General features: G+C 40.4%; 1 protein-coding gene across 2 annotated transcripts in view; it reads left to right on the forward strand.

Annotated features, from left to right (window-relative positions):
• Window positions 1-20,215, forward strand: part of CNTNAP5 (contactin associated protein family member 5) — a 303,884-nt gene that overhangs the window by 157,635 nt on the left and 126,034 nt on the right. For both annotated transcript variants that reach the window (XM_069781056.1, XM_069781057.1), the window contains exons 8-10: window positions 967-1,231; window positions 3,878-4,027; window positions 5,164-5,335. In XM_069781056.1, the coding sequence (XP_069637157.1) occupies window positions 967-1,231; window positions 3,878-4,027; window positions 5,164-5,335 (587 nt within the window). The remainder of the gene's footprint in view (window positions 1-966; window positions 1,232-3,877; window positions 4,028-5,163; window positions 5,336-20,215) is intronic.

Consider the following 20,215-nt stretch of genomic DNA (forward strand, 5'->3'; position numbering starts at 1 on the left):
AATTTCATCCCACTCTAAGTACTATATTCAAGTGACTTTTTCTTTGAGTTTCCTTATGAATTTTGAAATAAATTCAGAATAATTATTTTTAATTATTTGTGTTATTAAGTGAACTTTTATTATTTGGAGTAGCACAGGGCTGTGCCACTGAGTAAAGGCAAACATATCCAGTAGTACTACTGCAAATTAAATATTGAATATTTGAAATACAACCAGGAAATTTGCCTCATGTTTTGCCCTATGTGGTAGATTCAGACAGATGAGGGAGTTTTTACTTTTAAGGGTATGTAACATTGGTGCCAATGGGCAAAAAAAGTACTGTCATTAATGGCTGCATTTTGGCTTATATTTAGAATAAATATAGTCCGTTTGGTAGGATCCCTGTGCATTGGAGGATGCTTTGTTTTTTCAGTTGCAGCTTGCCCTGTTGTCCCATCAGTGCAGAGTCAACATGGGACATTTGTATCACACCCCGCAGCACATGAAAGTGCAGACGGACCTGCTATTCCTTCAGTGTCAGATCCTGAAGTCAGCATAGATCTAAATGAGTTTGATTTTCTTGACGTAAAGCTAATCTTGAGCTTGAAACAGGAGGTGCTGGGAAACACAAAGCAGATGTGGCCACATGGAGATGGTCTGTCTGGGCTAGCAAATAAGCCCTCCTGCACTCATGCAGGGTCTTGCATGGGGACATTTGGATACATTTAGGTCCTTCTAAGAACTGAGGTTTTGATTTTTAATCCCACCCCTGTTTGGGGTGACAGTAAAATTTTGAAATCAGATGTGTTTTCCCAGAATGGACAGATACATTTCCTAATAAGTTGCAAAGATTTGTGTTTGAATGACAATACCTATGTCAGCCTTGAGGGCCACTAGAAATCCAATGAGTTAGTTTAACTATGGATGTTTTGGGATGACCAAAAAAAATTTGTCGTGTTGATTATGTTTGACTTTTGTTATTTGCAGGGGAACGTGACCTTTTCTTGCTCAGAACCACAAATTGTTCCTATCACTTTTGTCAGCACCAGTCGAAGCTACTTGCTACTACCCGGCACTCCTCAAATTGACGGTTTGTCAGTCAGCTTCCAGTTTCGAACATGGAATAAAGACGGCTTACTTCTATTCACCGAATTGTCTGAAAATTCAGGACCCCTCCTGGTTTACCTCCATGGTGGGAGACTTACACTACTTATTCAGAAAGAGACGGAGAACCCAGTGGAAATCAGTGAAGGTACTTAATTTTTTTTTACTCTCACCTGTCTCCCTTTAAAGTACAAAGGTCCCACCCCACAGGATGAAAGGAGGGTGAAATAAGGAAGCACCCAGTCTTCCTTTCTCATTTCAAATTTTATCTTTCTTTCCAGTGGTAGAACCACTCTGTGCAGCTTGAGGTAAATCTACGCATGGAAAGTTGGCATCCTGAGGTCTCCAGACTCAATCTACCTGACAATTAGCTCAGCCTCTGTGTTCTTAAACAGTCACGCTAAATTTTCTTCAGTCAGGTCAGATGAAGACCTTCCTGTTTCCCATCCTCAGATTGCGCTGAAGTCAGCTGAGTTCCAGGTCATCTGCTGCAGCGTTCCCCAGCACGAGTTAAGGCAGCCTCAGAGCTGATTTTCTTCCTCTGACTGTAGCTTTACACTCTCCCTTTATGCTACGCTCAGAAGAGAGACTGACCATGGGATTCCTCTCCTCACACTCTCTCACTGGCTTCCTTAGCCAGTTTGCAAGTTGTTTTGTGCAGTGCAGCTAGTGGGATGCAAGAGGGTAAAATGGGATTGTCTCTTTGACTTAAAATTCAGGGAAATTTGCTTGCAACCACTTACCAGAACAGCTATGCATTGGCTTTCAGAGACAACAGGGAAACAATTTTAGGCTGTACTACAGAGGCAGGACCAGAGTGGCCCAGCTGCCATCCCAGTCTGACCTATATAAGCCATGCTGGCATCCTGAAGAGAAATGTTCTTAGCCCAGGGCCTCTGCACATCCCTTGCTGCTATGCAGCCATGCTGTGTGGGAGACTGAGAAATTAATTTTCTGTGTAGGTTGAATACCCAGTTTCCAAAGGTGGATGAGTAATAGACTGATGGAACTCAGATGGTACTAAATAATAATAATAGTATTTTCTAAGAGAGCAGCTGTTTAAAAATATGTAATATTAAAATATTCCCAGTACAGAGTAAAAGAGGGCAGATATGCCTATTAAAAGAACCAGAGGTAAGATCTGATAGAATTGTCAAAACAGACCTGTTCCATATGTGTGTTTCATTCCCCTTTATGACAGAAAATGTGACAGCCCTGCATCTATCCTTATTCATGTAGACTGCTGCAGCCTCAGCTTGCTGGAATTGAATGCTGAAAACTGAGTTTCCAACCTTTATTGCAGTCCTAATTAAATTGTTGACAAAGCTGAGACAATGCCAATATTTGGTTGGGTGTATTTGTTTTTATGTAGTTCTGAAATCATGAACCTGAGCCCAGACTTTGGTGCTATCCAAAATATTGCTAAACTGCCTACTTATACATGGAAAATATGCAGAAATTGCAAGGGCCGTGTTCTGCAGATGTCAGGTACTCACAATGGTACTCAAGAATGGACCTGGTTTTGCCCCAAATGGGACCTATTTTGCTTTGATATCTTTTCAAACCTCAACAACATATTTCACTCCAAAATGGACTTGTTCTAGTTGAAAAATCATCCATTTGTCGCTGGGAAGCCAGCCTCTTATTCTATGGAAATTGTGCGTGCGTTAACAGCCATTACTGTGGAAATTGTCTCATTTTCAAATTTGTAATGAAATGGCTTTTCATGCACATAACACCCACAATTTTTTTTATTTTTTTTTAAACTGTTCTCACACCTCTTTGTGTCACTAAGCGTTCGTTTGTTTCTTCTGAAAGCTACATTAACGAAAAATATTCCATTAGGGAGGGGAGTAAATACTAGTTGTCTGTGCCTGATCTCAGTGACTCCAGCCTGACAGTAGCGTATTTTGAACTGTAATTAGGTTACTTTTGATCTGCACCCCTGTGTGTGAGCTCAGAAGCTTGCCCACTGATTTTCATGGCTGTCAGAATAGAGAATGTGAAGTTTCTTTGTAGCTGTGTGGTGCTACTTCAAGAGCCATGAGATGCAACACTGATTTTCAGAATAAGGAACAGAGACGTTATTTCCCACTTCACAGAAGTGTCTAGAAGAGAAAGAGGCTACCCAGTACCATAATCTCTCACGTACCTTCATAGGTTCCTGGTCAGAGCAACAATCCCAGCTCTCACAAGACCCATGTCAAAATCCAATATAGAAAGGCTTTGGTACATCCATCAATAAGACTGCGTGCTAACAATGCTGAAGGGTTTTAAGAAACACAAATCCTACTGATACCTACTGGAGTTTGTCGGGTTTCATATTGGATCCTGAGACTGAGTATGACCATCTCACTGAATCTAATCCTCTGCAATATCAGGCATGTGTTTAGTACCAGAAGCTCAACAGGGATCTCCTCTGTGTGCTCCTGTGAGCTGTAAGCATTTCCCAACCGACTCAAGATAGACATGAACACCCACAAAATGGTGACAATGTGCTACTAGAAGGGTGCAGGGCCTGGCTAGCTTGATGAGAGCCTGCAGTACCAGAAGCAGGTTAAGAATAAAATGTGAGATGACCTATGTAAGTACTCTTAAAAGTTTTCTCTTTCTTGGGCCTTTTCTTCTATGCCAGTTTGTTTCCAGAGGTAATGAGTTCTTTTCAGCTGCCAGTTCTCCCTTTTTTGGGGTCAGCTGCATATTTGTGGTCACAAGTTGGAAGTAAAATGAGCTTCGAAGAGGACAGCTGTCTCCTGCACCTCTTTTTTCACTCTTCATACTTGTTTTTTGTCAGGCACCAATCTCCACGATGGGCTTTGGCACTCTGTTGATATCAATGCCAGAAGACATCGCATTACCTTGACACTGGATAACAATGCTGCCACTGCTAGCCACGCAACCACTGTCTCAAGGATCTACTCTGGGAACAGCTACTATTTTGGAGGTAGGTTCTTTCAGACAGTTGCAGAACAGGTTTTCATGATGCAGATCCTCAGGTGCTCACCATTGAGGTCTCCCCAGTTGTGCTCTGTTTGCAGCTAAAAGCAGAGGTTGTAATAACTGATTTTAGACCCCCTATTGACCTGCAGTGCATACAGTACTGTGGGAAGATCGAAGGGTCTTGGTCAACCCTGACAGAAAGAGAACAAGCAGAACTGGTAACACAGCTGTAAAAGTGGACTACTGGTAGTGGTATCCAATGGGTACCTACATCTAGCAGGCAAAACATACAAAAGCTGCATAGCTGTATTAACCACAAGTGATTTTTCTAGTTAAAAGGCCTGAGGACTATTAGTATTATTAATATTCCTGTAGATATCGCTGTCCTGATCAGGCTCAGTGACTTTAGACTTCAGAGCTTAATTGACATACGGCTCAGATCTACAAAGGTATTTAGGTACTGTGCTCTCACGGAAATGAATGTAGGTTTAGCTCAATTTTGTAAATGGAAAGAACAGTCTTGAAAAATACTACCTTCTGCTTTTTGGAGTGCAAGCATTAATTTAGATAAAGGGAGTGTCATCAGCTGTCTTTTTGTCTAATATATTTCTGTGTAGTGCTTACCATAGTGAGGCTCTGATCTCGATAAACCCTCTGGATGCAGCACTAAGTGAGGATGCACAAGGAGGCTTTGGATCTCAGAGCTGGCCAAATACTGAGGAAGCTCAGATACAAATGGTTTTGTTGCTTGCTGTCCACAGGATTTCATCCTTTTACTCTGTGCCTTGACTCAGCAGCAGAATTTAACCCATAATGATTTTACAATTTGCACAGCTTTTTTTATAGAGGCCAGTTGCTATCAACTGTGGAGTTTAAAGAAGATGGAAAAAACCCCCCATTTTGATTTTTTGCTTGACACATGTGAAAACCTCATACTCTGATATTTTCAGTGGCTGCTCCCTCTTTTTGTTATCTTTTTTTTTTTCTTCTTACTGAAGGATTTGTGACACAGAAGGTTGCGTAGCACAAGGAATGAAAACACTTGGAATAATGAGCCTCCAAGTTCTTGCATCAGGAAATCCCAGCAGAAATAGATGAACATTCCAATATTCTTCTCTGCCTCTTCTCTTTTTCCCACAGGGTGCCCTGACAATTTCACTGATTCCCAGTGTTTAAATCCCATTACTGCTTTTCAAGGCTGTATGAGGCTCATCTTTATTGATAACCAGCCCAAGGACCTCATTTTGGTTCAGCAAGGCTCCCTGGGGAATTTTAGTGATTTACACATTGATCTGTGTGGCATCAAAGACAGGTAATTATTGTTTCCTCTTCTTGTATTTGTTCTTTTTTTTTTATCCTAGTGGTTTATAAATACAGGTTGCATTAAGTGAAAATTCTAATCTGCCAACATTATGGATATTAGGCATAATAGAGCTACTAATAGAAAATATTACAGCAAAGATAGGAGGACTGGAGGGGAAATGGTTTCAATTACATGAGGCTGTCTTCACATTGACTTGTAGGAAATAGAGTATGCAAATTCAATCAAACTACAGATTGGTGAAAGGATTAAATTTTATGCATAAACAACATTTGATTGCTTTGAAGTTTTAGAGGGAAATGAAAGAGAAGGAAAAATTATTTGATTCATCAGAACATGTCATCCCCTTAATATATTAGCTGTTTTTGCTTAAGTAGATCATTTACAATTTTTCTTGTTAGCCATTACAGCACGTTTATCATGAAGATATGGTACACCTCATGCAACATACTGCCCATTCAGTAGGACAATATAATGATGAAATGTCTGATTCTACCAAAGACACATTTCAGTTTAAATGCTGATCTGAATCCTTCCTATGCTGAAACCTGACAGGAAACCCAGATTTTTTTCATAAAGAGTAGAGAGGAAATAAGCAACCAATTTTTTTTTTTTTTAAGTATTTCATAATTTCTCCTTTGCTTCCTATGGATTTTTAGTGCCTAAATATTTCTGAATTATTTCTGCAAATGTGTACTTTGAGGTTGGTATGTGGAATAATAGGCTTTGATTTATGTTTTTTAAAATCTAGCTAAGTTCTGAAAAATGGAAACGGAACTGCTGGAAATGTCATGTGCTTCAGATAGTTCAGGGAGTAGTAAGGATATTTTGGAAATCCATCAGGAGCTTAAGCATTTAACGTAATTTTTTCAGACATGTTACTTAGAGAGGTGGACCTGAAGGCTGATCTCCATTATTGCTTACTGTAGGAGGGATCAGCCTGCTGGAGCTGCAATCTTTTGAAAAGTGGGCAAAACCTCTGTTATGTGAGACCTTTGTGCTCATCTTTCTACATTCATTAACCTGTACAGAGAAAATACTGACCAAACTTGTTTCCATGTTTAATGATGACTGACTGAATTCAGGGGGATATGAATTTTACACTTGGTGTGCCTGAAACAGTAGATGGAATTGTTAAGATGCAGCTGATTTGACAAAAGGAAGTAAAATGTAAAATTTCCTGAGAATTAAGAGAAAGAAAGAATTTTGCTGTTTTCTTGGAAAAACAGATTCTTTAAGATCGAGTGGACCATTCAAAGGTAACTTGTATATTTGTATATTGAAACAGAAGAGAACTCTTCTGTTACGATGCAGAGGTGCTGTGGGACGTCTCCAGTGCCTTCATTGTCCCCAAGTCCAGGTTACAATGTAAATCTGTGGTACTACTGCAAGTGTATTCCTGATCTTCAGTATCCTAAGGATGACAAGCATCAGTCTGTGATCATACCATACAATTACGTAGGGCAAGAATCCAAACATAGTAAGAACGGTGGTGCTTTACATAGTCATTGCCTCGAATATATCACACATGTAAACAAAAGTTATATGTGATCTAGTGAAGATTAAAGCACTCTTCCAATGCAGTTCTCTGGACAGCATTAAATTTATATGTCTGTACTACATGATCTAGGTAGATCTATAGTAGATATGATCTATAGTAGTCATATAGTAGGTATGATCACAAACCCAAGGTAGATTAAAAAAAAAGGAAAAAAGTATTTGATTTACAGTTGGCAAAGGTGATTCTCTTATGGCTGGATTTGCTGTATCAGTGGAGGTGCCCTGAAGGGGAAGAGAGAAGCCTGTCATGTGGGAAACTGTTGGGCTGAAGTTCAGAAATTCCCCTTGTCACGAAAGGTGTGAGCCTCAGTGGCACCACAGAGATCACAGCGCTCTCATTCAGTGAAACACCCAGCACTCTCTCCCTGTCTGGCAACTCCAATAACTGTGCTGATGCTGTTCTGCAGGGAAGAAGGAAGGATTATTTTTATTTTTTTTTTCCAAATCATATTACACATTTTACACATCTGGGGCACAATCTTGAGAGAGGTTAAGTTTACAGAATTGCTTTCAGGAAGCTACGCAAGTTATTCAAAGATTCACTGGGTGAAGTACTGCCGGTGCAGTACTGAAGTCAAGAGTGGTCATAGCAGCAAGGGACAATTGGAAAGAGGGATGAAATTCAAAGAAAATACATAAGGAAAATACAGACAAGAGGCAAATTCTTTGTGTCATTTTGCCAACACAATTGATCCTAAGCTAGTGGATGAGCCGGGGAAAGACTGAACAAGAAAGTATTAGTGGAGTGTGTTCCTCCTAACCATTTTTGAAAATTTTAGGTTCTGCAATCCTATATTATGGCATGATTGGTTACAACAAACTACAGATAGAAAGGTCTGGGAGAACAGGAGATTTGAATTCAAATATAAAGATGGTATTGCTGTCTATTCTGCATGGTGTACCCTTGAGTATGTTTTCAAATCTTGTTCAAATTGGTTCATTGCACAAAATGTCTGACACTTCCAGTCACTGTAATTCAACTAGTTGCCATAGTTCAACTAGTGCTCTATATTGTACCAGCTCTGGAGTATAGGAAAGTTGGGGTCTGGCTCCAGGCGTACAATATCCAGCTGCTCATTCTCTCTATATAAAGAGTGTTAAAACTCTGTAAAAGCATCTTCTCTGAGAAATGTGATCTCCCCTTTCTTAATTATAAGATTTATTGCTGTGTGCACTGTAAAGCATGTGTTTTTGTAATTTTAACGCATGTGGGAATTGTGTAGCTTAATTAACATGTAAATGGGACATTTGTCTTCGTTATCTAAGCAAAAAACCTCTTTTGAGGAATATGCCTCTATTTAGAAAGCAGTTTATTTGTTACAGGCTTGTAGGCCAAGCTCATTCAGACCTGGGCTCTGAAAGCAGTGGTTAGACCGCTCACTGCAACTTAAGCCTGCTCTTAAAAAGAGAATTAATGACTTTGTTTTGAAAGATGATAAACTGGGACTACTATTGATGTCGGCAGTATGTTTTTGAGAGAGAATCTAGTTGTGTAAGCATATTATACACACACCCTGACACACACACACACACACTCCAGGATTCCCTGTATAAAGTGATGAGCCTCCATTAATCTAAATGGAGATATCTGAGGGACTAAGCCTTAATATCTTATCATCTGTCATCTCTAGTATTTGAACTAGATGTGTGCTCAAGTGAACTTGGTGCGAATGCCTTCTGTCTCCCTGTATTTGTTATTTCCATCCTTCAGTAACTATTTCTCAGGAAATAAATGTCCTGTCACTAGCTGAGCTACCAGAGAATACATGCAAAAAAAATGGGGGTGTCCATAGAGTTTTGCCTTCTTTCCGTTTGGTGGCTGGGGAGACAGTGCCAAGTGAAGGTGCTTTTGGAGACACAAGTGAACTTGACCCTGTTGCCGACCCTGCTTTGAGCAGGAGGCTTTTGCTAGAGACCTCCAGAGGCTCCTTGCAGCCTCAGCGATCCTGTGAATGAGGCCGCCCAGTAGCTGGTCTGGTCCTGGCTGAGTGGACAGTTCAGGATGTATCTGCGAGAGCTGGGATTAACAGATAACACACATAAAACTCATGTCTTCTGTGCTTTCAGTAGGGCGTTAAGACATTATACAGTCTGGAGCTGAACACAGCAATATAGACTGTCCTGATGATGGAAGAAGGCTAGTTAGCACTATCTCCTATTAAGAGACTGCTTGTTTCTAGCCCTCAGCTGCAGTGCCAGCATCACTAATGTTCCTACTGGTGCATATCAAGTCATCTCCTATTTGCCATCCCCTTGTACAGTACTTACATATTGTCCTTAGGTGATACATCCTGTGCAAGGAGAGGCATCCCAAATCTAGTCATACCAGAGCTGTGTCTGCTCTACAAGCCCTGTAAAGCAGTGCAGTATTCCCTTCTTCACCTCCTTCAAGACAAAGCTGTTCCTGCAAACTGTTCCCAATGCCTCGTGGAACAGGAAAGCAGAATCTGTAGGAGAAGGCAATTTTTCTTGTAGCAATGCGTGTGTAGGACTCTTGACATTATCCCCACTGCCTGCCTGCTGTTAATCCAGCTAACTGTTTTTTTTTTTCTTTTGTTTGTAGTATGTATATTTGCTGTGGTTGTCCAAATACTCAGATTGCTCCGTCTTTTCTGACAATGTTGCAAAGTGTGGTGCTTACACTGCTGCTGTTATGAAGTGTTAGACGTCATAGCTGCCTGCAATGCGTTTATCCCTATTCCAATTAGAGGTAGAGAAAAAATGAGACAATATGCTGCTAAGCCATAGAGTTCTGCTCCACATTTAAAGGGAAGTGGATTTAATTTTATCCCTTGTTGTTGTTGCCTTTTCAGGATTTCTGCTTGGTTAGGAGTGCAGGTACATGTCAGGGGTTGTTTGCTTTACACTAAATTAATAAGTCAGAAAATACAGTTTCTTACATTATGCTGGCATCTCCCCTCTATGGCATTGTACAGAGCAGAAAGTAGCAAGGCAGAGATGTCTGGAAGTGAAGATGCCATGAAGTCCTTGAATTCAGAGACTTCTTGTTGGGGAGGGAGAGAGACATCATTGAGTATGCAGTCTTTTGCAGCAGTACATGTTGACCATCTCTGACCAAAAGCCATCTGGCATAGGTCCAAACAAATAAATGACTCTCTTAGAATTTATTTTCAGTTCAGAGTGATATAGATTAAGTTTATGACTACAGGGACTGTACATCCCTCGTTCTTGGTGTTTTGCACTGTAAGTGTTTTTTGGGAGAGTAGGCATCTTCTGGGGGTGAGATACTAAACCCAAAATCTTCCAAGGGAAATCCTGAGCAGTGAGAAAGTCTAATGAGAACAGAATAATTCTTTCTGTCTTTGGCCCTTAATCTGTAGGGAGGACGTCAGTGTCAAGGGATGGGGAGGTGGCAAGGAGCATAAAAAATTCATTTGCTTCTCATAGATGAACAACAGGATGTCTCTTTCCTAATGGTGTCTTCATTTATGCATTCCCCTCCTCAGTATTTTGCAGTGTTTGTAAAGACTTCTTGAGCCTGTCAAACAGCCTCCTGGAAATGGGTTAGGGATGTGATTACAGAAGCTTCTCACTCAGCAGGGTGAGAAATCACAGCTGCATCTAGTGCAGCGGCCAGCTGGGCAGTGTGGCTGGCACAGAGCTCTTCTTTCAGTCTTTCTAACACTGATAAAAAGCATAAGGCTGCTGTCCCCAGGGATGCCAGTACTTCCCTTTCCTGGCTATCATGTGCGTATGGCAGAACGGAGGGTTGAGTCTTCTTGTGCCTCCTCAAACTGACAAACCCTAACCTGTTTCTTCAGGAGAGTGGTAACAAAAGTATTGGTTTCTCTAGAGCTGATAATGATTCTCTAACCTGAGGTTTATTCAGTGCTGTGACAGGCCATAAACTCAGATCAGTTGCTCTTTTCTTCATGCAATGTTTTCTCTTGTTGGCTTAGAAGGAAAACAAGCTTGCTGCTATTCCCCTGATCTAAGCAGGACCCCTGAGCTATGGCATTGCTACCAAAATACCAAGCTCTTAGGATCTACAGTCTTCGTTTTGTAATTTGGGGTAACTGGCAACTGTACAAATCTTGAAATACGAAACAGAGCTAGCGAGCAAAACAGGTGGGCAAATGTATCTGAGTAAGGAGCAGCAGGGGAATGGGCAAACCCTGTGAAGTAAACACTAGCCAGGGTTGCTATTTGGCGTTTAGCTGTCCTAGGTTCATTAGCAGTCATGCTTCTAAATTTCTATTCTCTCTAAACCTACTCAGAGTCCAAACTGTTTCTTGAATGGCCCTGTCTATATGAAAAGACACAAAATAGGTCTAGAAAACATCTCCTGCAAAAAAAGATTGATTAAGGTCTGGTTCTTTAACCAGAAAAGATTGCTGAGGGGAGGCAGCATAATGGTCTTCAGGTGCTAAAACGCTGCTGCGGTGCAGAAGGAAATAATCATCTTTTCTGACCAGGATATATAGGAGAGCAGCCATGGCATAGACTGCCTGAGGAGACTGTCAAGTCTCTGTCACTGGAAGGCTTTATGAATAGGTTAGATGAGTCTGTGAGAAATAACAAACATGGGTACGGGTGATCCTGCCTTGGGGTGTGAGCATGGACTAAGTGATCTTCTGAGTTCCCTCCAGCTCTGTGCAATTCTGTTGCATTCGCTCAGGCTTCTCCTCCAGCTGGAACAGCTGTGTCTTGTTCTTGCTTTAGGGGTTCTGAAATGTCAACAATAATAACACTGCTTAAAAAACCACCACCAACAACAAAAAAAACCAACAAACCAATAACACGTGGGAAATATCTTTCAGGAATTCAGCTCAGGATTTCTCACACCTGTGAGAAAGCTCATTTGGTAGATGTATCTGTGAGACACTCTAAGGCAGTGCTGTGGCAGGGAGTAGGGACCTTGTAGCCCATAGATATGGTTTGGTGGCTTTTTTTTTTTTTTTTTTTTAACCTGAGATGTATATGTTAAGTTTGGAGTGTAAGGAAATGGGGGTGAAGGAGCAACACTTTCTACTCATTTGTCACTTCCCTGATTTGCTTTTTGCTTCTGAAAATGCATGATTCATTATTACAACTGCAGGATGAAGCTCTGTGTTTGGAGAATTTATTGCCCTGTTTTTTCTTGGGATTTCTTCTTTGCAGATTCCATGATGCCTAGAATGATAATTCAGCTCAGGCTGTTTATTTTTCTTTGATGAACAGTAACTTGATTCCCTTCTATTCGGCCCTCTATTTTCACGAGATCCTGTGACTTCTTGGAGCTGAGGTGTTTCTCCCTCTTTCAGATGTGGTCAAAATGAGAGTGAGAAGTTTGTAAGCCATTAGGAGGAGGCGGGGACTGAGGCACTGGATAACTATGGGAACATCTTCCCCTTAGTAAATCAAGCCAACAACTGTGTGTTGATCCTTTCACAACCTCTATTTCAATTGCTAGCAGATGAAATGCAAATCCAGTTGGATGTATTCACTGACCTCGACCCTGGCCTGACCAGCCCTTTCCAAGAAGTACGTCCTCTTTGGGCTGCTCAGAGGTGGTGCTGTGTGCAGCTCTGACTCTAAGAGTCTGTCATTCAGGCTTCATGGCCATTTCTAAAACTGACACTCTGTTCTTTTGTGTGCCACAAACTGTTCTCTACAAGGAGAGATTAAATAGGCTAGGACTCTTCAGCCTGGAGAAGAGAGAGCTAGGCAGGGTTAAGCGATGAGGAGCAGCATGAAGGACGTGAATAATAAACAAGAATTTGCTGTTCCTCACAAATTCAGTTCTTACACAGCATCAAATTGGATGTCGTTAGATGCTGTAGAGGTCAAATATAAAGGAAAAAGCCAGTAAGGCGTACATGAATCCATAAGCCACACATTGCTGGAAGCTGGCAAAGTGTTCAGTGGGATGTTCTTAAACTTATTTCATCAGCATCTTTGCTGTGACACTGTCAGAGTAAGGAAATTGGAGGAGAGGCACTGTTGATCTGATGCGAAGTCTGGAGGGAGGTGGTAGTCTTCGGACTGGGAAGCCCAAGTTTCTTACTGTTTTAAAAACATCCTTTTCATTGTGGGCAGCTTTTTGTACCTCTGTTGTTCAAAACCAAAATACATTTTGTCATATCTGTGCTAATCTCAAAATACATTGGAATCTGACTGCGAATTTTGCTAAGTAACTAATACTTTCTGCACTGCGTTTTCTGTTCCTCCGTGGCAGTGGAATAGTGGGGGTGTGGGTCTGTCTGTGTCTGGGCAAACAATGGAAGGCATAGCCTGGGAGAAATTCAGGCAGCCTCTCATTTAAAAATAAATGAAATGGGTAGGAAAACAAATATGCAGATGCTGAGAATTTGGCCACACTGTTGAGAAGCTCTGGGATTTCCCATTCAGCAGTTGGCTGGAGTGCCAGATTTTGGAACTGGAAATACTAGCTTCAGTCCTGAAGCCGAGTTGGTTGTTTGCTGTGGTTGGCATCCTGTTCAGAGAATAGATGCAGGAATGTGGGCTCAAGAGATATTGCAGCTCGAGAGTTGCCATGGATATTAGGAAAATGTGCCAGAAAATCATTAAACCTCAGTCCAGAAACACTGTGGATTTCCAGCCCTTCATCATATGGCACAGATGCTCCCTTTGGGCTGAGCAAGGCTGTCTGCTCTTACAGCAGATGGACCCCTTGGAATACAGCAGCAAGGGCTGCAGTGTTGCCTGCAGCCTGTAGGCATGGGTTGATTAATCTCATCCGCTTCTTGCGTGCAGTGGGACAAACTGCTTTGCAACGTTAGTCACAGAGAAGAAAGTTCCATTTCCAGGAGTTCTTGCACTCCGTGTGTACACAAAGAGGTAAGCTCTGGTGTGGTTTCACCTACCAGCTGCTCCAAACTCTGTAAAGAGAAGTGCTTAAGGGGCATTGCAGTTGAGATAGCTTGTGCCGAACAGCTGTCATAAGGGGAAAACTGGCCTCGTTTTCCTCTGACTTGACAACTGTCATGGAAATAGTCTCCTTTGCCCCTGAAGATGGTGCTAGACAAATAGTTGCTTCTACCAGGCTTTTAAGGCACATCCTTAGCTGTGTCACATCCTCTTGAGACACATCCTTAACGATGACATTGGTTACATTAATGCTTTTGCACTCCTCAACCCCCATCACAAAGGATGTGTATTTAAGTTGGCCAGTGACAGAGAAAACTCTGTTAAGAAGCCTGAAACTTCATACGATTCTGCTACTCCTTCCAGGGCTGAAATAGCTTGAAACCATTGACTTTTTGGTAGCAAAGTTTAACAGGACAGAGGTAGGGCTAAAGCAGATACAGAAGCATGGTGTTGTACCCCCATTGTTATATTGTCATAAGTTCTATACAGCATTTGCGCTTGAGTATATGAGACTAGGTAGTCTTGGGATTAAGAAGGCCATTTTTTGTTGAACCTGTCATTATTCATAAATGAACTATGAGGGTAGTCAGAGCCTGCTTTCCTTTAGGCTCAGATTCACGTGAATGCATAGATAAATGCACGCATTGCTCTCCCTGTCTACAACTGCTAGGGTACTTTAATCTGATTGCTGCATTTCGTGTTGATTTTGCGCTGATGAAGCTTTGACTGGGTTGTCCTATTTTTACTTGGCTGGCACCCTGCCCTCACTATAGCAAATACTGACAGTACTTGTCAAGGACAATGCTGGGAACTTCAGTTCCCTTAAGTGACCTGGGGGAGGGGGGAAGGAAAAAAAAAAAGAAAAAAGATTCACGTTGAATCTACCTTGGCAGATGGATGGATGGCGCATCTTGCAGGACATCCTGGGAATTCCAGAGATCTGCAATGAGGAATGCAAATCTGACCTCAGATATTTTCTTATGAATCCTGGCCATGTTTCATCTCTGTAGCATAAGTGGGCAGACACAAGCACACACTGATATTGCCGTCCTTATTAAACCAAGATTCATCTGCATATTCCAATTCTCCTAGCAAATACAAACGGAGAGAGCAGCATGTGGTATACATAATAATCACTGCAATGGGATTGGCGTTAACAGCTTACCTCATTAGGGAGAAGCATACTGAGTTGATACATGAGTTTGCTTCCCTGTACTACTGGAGTTACAAAGCACAAATAGTGTCCTTAGTCCCTATCATTCTATCCCTACCCATGTTTTATCTATGAAAATTCTTCATAACATTTTCTAAATAAATTAGCTTAAAGTGTTCTTTTTTCTTGCTAAATAGAGCTGACCTTTTAAATCCTGCTTTATGCCTATTTCCTTTGTAGATTCCATTAGATTTTACTATCAATTTTTACTTGTAAGAAATAATAATAATTTTTGACTTTTCCTCCTTTTCTTTTAGTACTGAACTTAACATTGCTTCCTGTGTTCTACTGTCAAAATGGGCCTTTGGGAAATTAATTACTATTGCAGGTGAAGGGTGTTAGGATAAATCTGATGAAAGCACAGTCTCTTTTTGCATTTCCCAAATCTCCTCTAAGATTTAATGTATGCCCTGCAGCAGAAGCCAAACTTTATATGATTCCCGCCCCCCCCTTCCCCAAAGTTGGCCATGCAAACGAGAAAATATCCTGGCTAATTATGCCCACTGAGTTTTAATTTTATTTATTACAGTCCCAGGCTGGGATTGAAAAAGCAAATACTTGATATTGTATTCACCCCCCATAAATACCTGCAGAGCATTGCAGAAAGAATAAAAAAAACCCCACGCAACACTGAACCACCCACAATTTGGCACACGTTCTTTTCATTCTCTCTAGTATTCCTATTTTCAGTATTTAGTGTCTTCTCTGCAGAAATGACAATTATTTTGTATTTCAGATTATTTCCTCTTTGCAGGAAATCCTCTTATGTTTTCCCTTCTTGGTTTTATAGCAATGAGTCGGATGTTTTTAGATCACACTCCTTGATTTTGGATGGTGATCAAAGCAGGGATGAGTCGAAGACATAAGAGGGGATGTCATCTGTCCTTTTTTAAAACATTTTTGATTTTGGGTAAATCCCAAAGTAGATTTGAATATTGCCCACCTATATCTCCATGATCAGCCAAAACAAAGCATTTAAACTGCATTCCTTGAGATGCTGTAATACCTGGATCTTTTTCTAGAATTGTTCCATCAAATGCTACGTACAAGAGAGGCTGTCCTGCCTAGTTATAAGGATCTGATGGTCCAGGTTTATAGTTCTTCTGATCTTTTGTGTCACCTTAAAAAGATCACTTCAGTCCTGTGAGTGACTATATTCCCCCTCACTGGAAATAATGATGTGGAAATGGATGGGGGGAAATGTCTTAAATCCAAACTATATCAAATGGTGGGGAAGGAAAAGGTGAAAAAGTTACCTTAATGACTTAATCCCTTGTAAAGATCAATAAACAGTGGAAAAAATAGTATTAGAAATAGAAGAATACGTGACATTCTGTGAGAGTTGAAGAACCCCTTGGGTCCTTCCCAAAAGTACGCATCTACATCACAAATTAGATGTGCTAACCAATGTAATTAAACCATTGCAGTTAGCTCATTTCAGAGTCCGAGTCTTGGAAATCCCCTCAATACCACCCAGGTTTTAGGGTGGAAGGGCAGGATGCAGAAAAACTGAGCAAAATTTAAAAACTCCAAATCCACAAACACCCAAAACCTGGCGGTTGAAATTAAAGTCCCTGCAGTTCTGAAGACCCATGCCCCCATCATCTCGTATCTATTCTAGTGTTTAAACTTAGCTGGATAATGCAGGTAATGACAGAGCTTCTCTCTCTGATAGCTTAAGGGCTGACTGACAATGAAGTGTAATAAAACCATATAGAAAAATTCCCTGCTCTTGGACTGGTATATGAGCTTTGTGCTGTCAGATGAGCTTGGTTTGTGGTAGTTTTAAAACAACAATATGTTTGTACAAAGCAAAGTCTCTGTAAAAATAGGCAGTCACAGTAGAAAATGCAACCTCTGAAGAAGGCAAAGTTTTCTGTCCTTTGTGTTTCTTTAATGTGAATGAAAGGGAATGCTTGTATTATTTGGACAGTGCCATGAGTTGGTTTTGCCTGCCCTGCCTTAATTTGAAGGCTTTTTGTTTTCCCTGACTTTCATACATGCAAGACCAGCTGCAGAAAACAATGATTCAGGCCTGAATCGTGCCCACGAAACGTGCACTGATCTGTAGAAATACTGTGTTTCAGAGCAAAATAAAGACAGATTCTTCAGCTTAATCTGCCACGCTCACATCACCACATCTGAACTGGAGACAGGCCATGTTTTAATTTAGTCTTCTTGTTTTCCAGATAAGTTTGTCCATTTATTTATTTTCATGTGAAGCAAGAAAACGGTGCTGAATTCAAATCTCATTTACATGATGCCATTGCAGAGTAACAAAGAGCAGTGCTGATCTCATCCTTTAAAATGCGTTTAGTAAATGCTGTAAGGGGTAACTACAGAACTGTTTTCAGCAGCGTGAATTCCTTCCTATAGCTGCAATGACTTGTACCTATGGAAAGATGCTGGAGTTGGAGATAGTTAGCTTTTGTCTTTGATACAGAGTGGAGGGACTTCCCACTAGTGCTGGAGAGGGGATTTGCCCTGAATGAGACTCCTGTGGAGACAGAAGGCAGTTTGAAGGTTGGTAGGGGGCTGCTTAAGGGCTTTTGGAATCCCACTTGAGTGTGGAATTGAGTTTCTGGGGGATACCTGAATAGAGTTCACCCCCATTGCTATTCCTTTAGAGTAAAAATTCATGGGATGTACAACCCCATGGTAAATTAAAGGCCAACTATGTATGTACGATATAATATCCTGTCCTTGTTTGTTTGTTTGATTTTTGCAGATGGCTTTTCTGCCTTTGCTTTGTAAAATGATGAATTCTAAATGGAACAGCTGTCTGTACAGGATGGTTTATTTGTTTCCCTTTTTTCATTTTCAGATTTATTTATATAAAATCCTTTCTGCTTATGCCAAGCCAAACTGTCAGCACATTTACCTCCATTAAAAATGTAGGTGTTCTAACAACAAAGCAGTCAAACCTTAAAAAAATGCCTTTTATCTAAGGCATAGATAATAGGCTCTTTTCCCTTCACTCGTGCCAATCCCAGCACAATCTCCTCCCCCAGTTCTGTCCCAGCCATGTGCCTGAGGGCAGCTGGCATCAATGTTCAGATCTTCTAAATGTTGGTCTCTCAGTGGTATGCAAGTGCAGAATCTGAGAACCAAGGTGGCCAACAACAGAAATAATAGTATATTTTAAAAGTTCAGTCATCAAGTTTCAGAAATCTCAGAAAGAAGAAAAACCTACCTTTATGACAAATTATTAAAATTACAAAAATGCCTTTTCGGTTTGTTGTTTTTGTTGTTTTTGGTTTGGGGTTTTTTTTACATCTATTCAGTGTGACAGAGTAAATGATTTCCAGCATGGAAAAGAAAAACTGTCTTTGTTCACATTACTCTTGTTTTGTTTGTACTCCATGACTTCTCATAACATAATAAATTTAGGGAAGAAAATGTAGATGGCTGAGAAAAGAAAAAACTGAAGTATTCCACAATACTTTTTTAAAAGTTGTTGTTCAGTTTTCTAAAGTTGCGAGAGGAGGGAGAAGTTGGGAGTTGTGATGAGGAGGGGATGTGTGCTGAGGAAAACCAAAGATCTGGAGAGTGTTAAGTCTTTTGCAGCCTGTCTTAATATTGTTTTTCCTCAGTCTTTCTCCTTCCCTCCCTCTGGTTCTGGTAGCTCTCTTTTCTCCCTTTAGTTAAGGAAACCTAGCCCACTATTTTGCCACAAATGGACATCCAGGGGAAAATAAGAGTGGGGTGTGCTCCTGTGGTTCTTTCTTTTCTAATGCTCTCCGATCTTCATTTATTTTCCCCTTGGTAAATCCCTGAAGTTGTTACATGTTGTCCATGTAGTAACATTGGTGGATTTCTCTTCAAAATGCTTGTCTGGTCTCCCCTTGAACCCATTTCTTGTATCCAGAATAACCTTTGGCAAGGAATTTCACTGATTTATGGTTCAGCAGAGCAGGACCAAAATCCATGCTGTTGCAATTGGCCTCAATCTATTGAGATTAGTGAAAAGACACCATTTTACCGAAGCAAAGTATAGGCCATTACAGTAACACCATGAGTTTGTCGTACATGCATGCCTACTATATGAAGTCATCCCTATTAATGGTATATTTTAATTATACATGAAATAGCTGCAGCCCATAAATAGGAAAACATGCTGAAATAAAATTAATTTGAGATAATATTTAGGCAAATGCTTTCTTAATTGAAAAACTTCTAAATTTCATGTGTTTTCTTGTGATGGCATGGTTGAGTTTTAGAAACTCAGTGGTTGTCTCAAAATGATGTATATCGACAGTCTTAATATTGAGGATGTGTGCTCTTTTTTTCTTTCTCTCTCTGATAGTTCTCTTTTTTTCCCCCTCTTTATTCAAGAAGAATAGAGTGGTGCAGGCAGCATGTGTTGTGCTGACTATAACAAAATCCAGGAGGTGCTTATTGAATGTACTGGGTTTATTTCCAGTCAAGTGTAACATCAAATGTGTAGAACTCCTTCAGCCTTCCCACTCAAGTAATTTTGTCATTGTTATTTCTTCATCATTCCTATCAAAGGGCCAAATTTTGCCCTGTCATTTCTATGCAGTTTGTCCTTTGAATTCAAAGGAAGCACACATACAGTTTTGGAGGTGAATGTTTCAATCTAAGGGCAGTGAATACTTTTGTGCAGGCCCTGCATATTGCTTAGATGGCTAAGGTGTGTGTTTTCCAGCTTGGCCGGAGGAGGGAAAATTTTATTTGCTTCATTTGTTTTTTTACAAGATTCATTCACCATGATATATTCTATGAATTAATCTGAAATCTGGAAGATCAGAGTCCCTGGTCTGTCACAAACTGTGTTAGGCAAATCATTAAATTTCAAAGTGTCCCATTTATGATACTCACAAAAATTGAGTTGATCTGTTTGTTCATTTCAGTTGCAAATAGGTCAGGGGCTGACTGCTGCAAACTTTTGTCTATGAAACATTCTGTGATACCACTGCATTTTTTTCTAAAATTGCTTGATTATACTAAAATGCAAATATTAATTTATATTTTAAATTGTATGTCATTAAATCCTTCAACATGAGGATCCAGGACAGTTAGCAAATGGAACAACCTGTGATTTATCCATGCCTTGATTAATTTTAATCATAGCTATTTCTTAATTTTGAGTTCTCTGACAATTAGAATAAATTGTGCTTCTAATGAAGACACAACTGCTCAGCTAGAATGGGATTATGGTAATTATTAGACTTGCAAAGAAATTTGTTTCATAAGCTCTTAGAAGGGTTAGTTATCTGACCAAAACCAAGATCAATGCGCTTGGT

This window comes from Haliaeetus albicilla, chromosome 4 (assembly GCF_947461875.1).
Source record: "Haliaeetus albicilla chromosome 4, bHalAlb1.1, whole genome shotgun sequence".
NCBI classification, from domain to species: Eukaryota; Metazoa; Chordata; class Aves; order Accipitriformes; family Accipitridae; genus Haliaeetus; species Haliaeetus albicilla.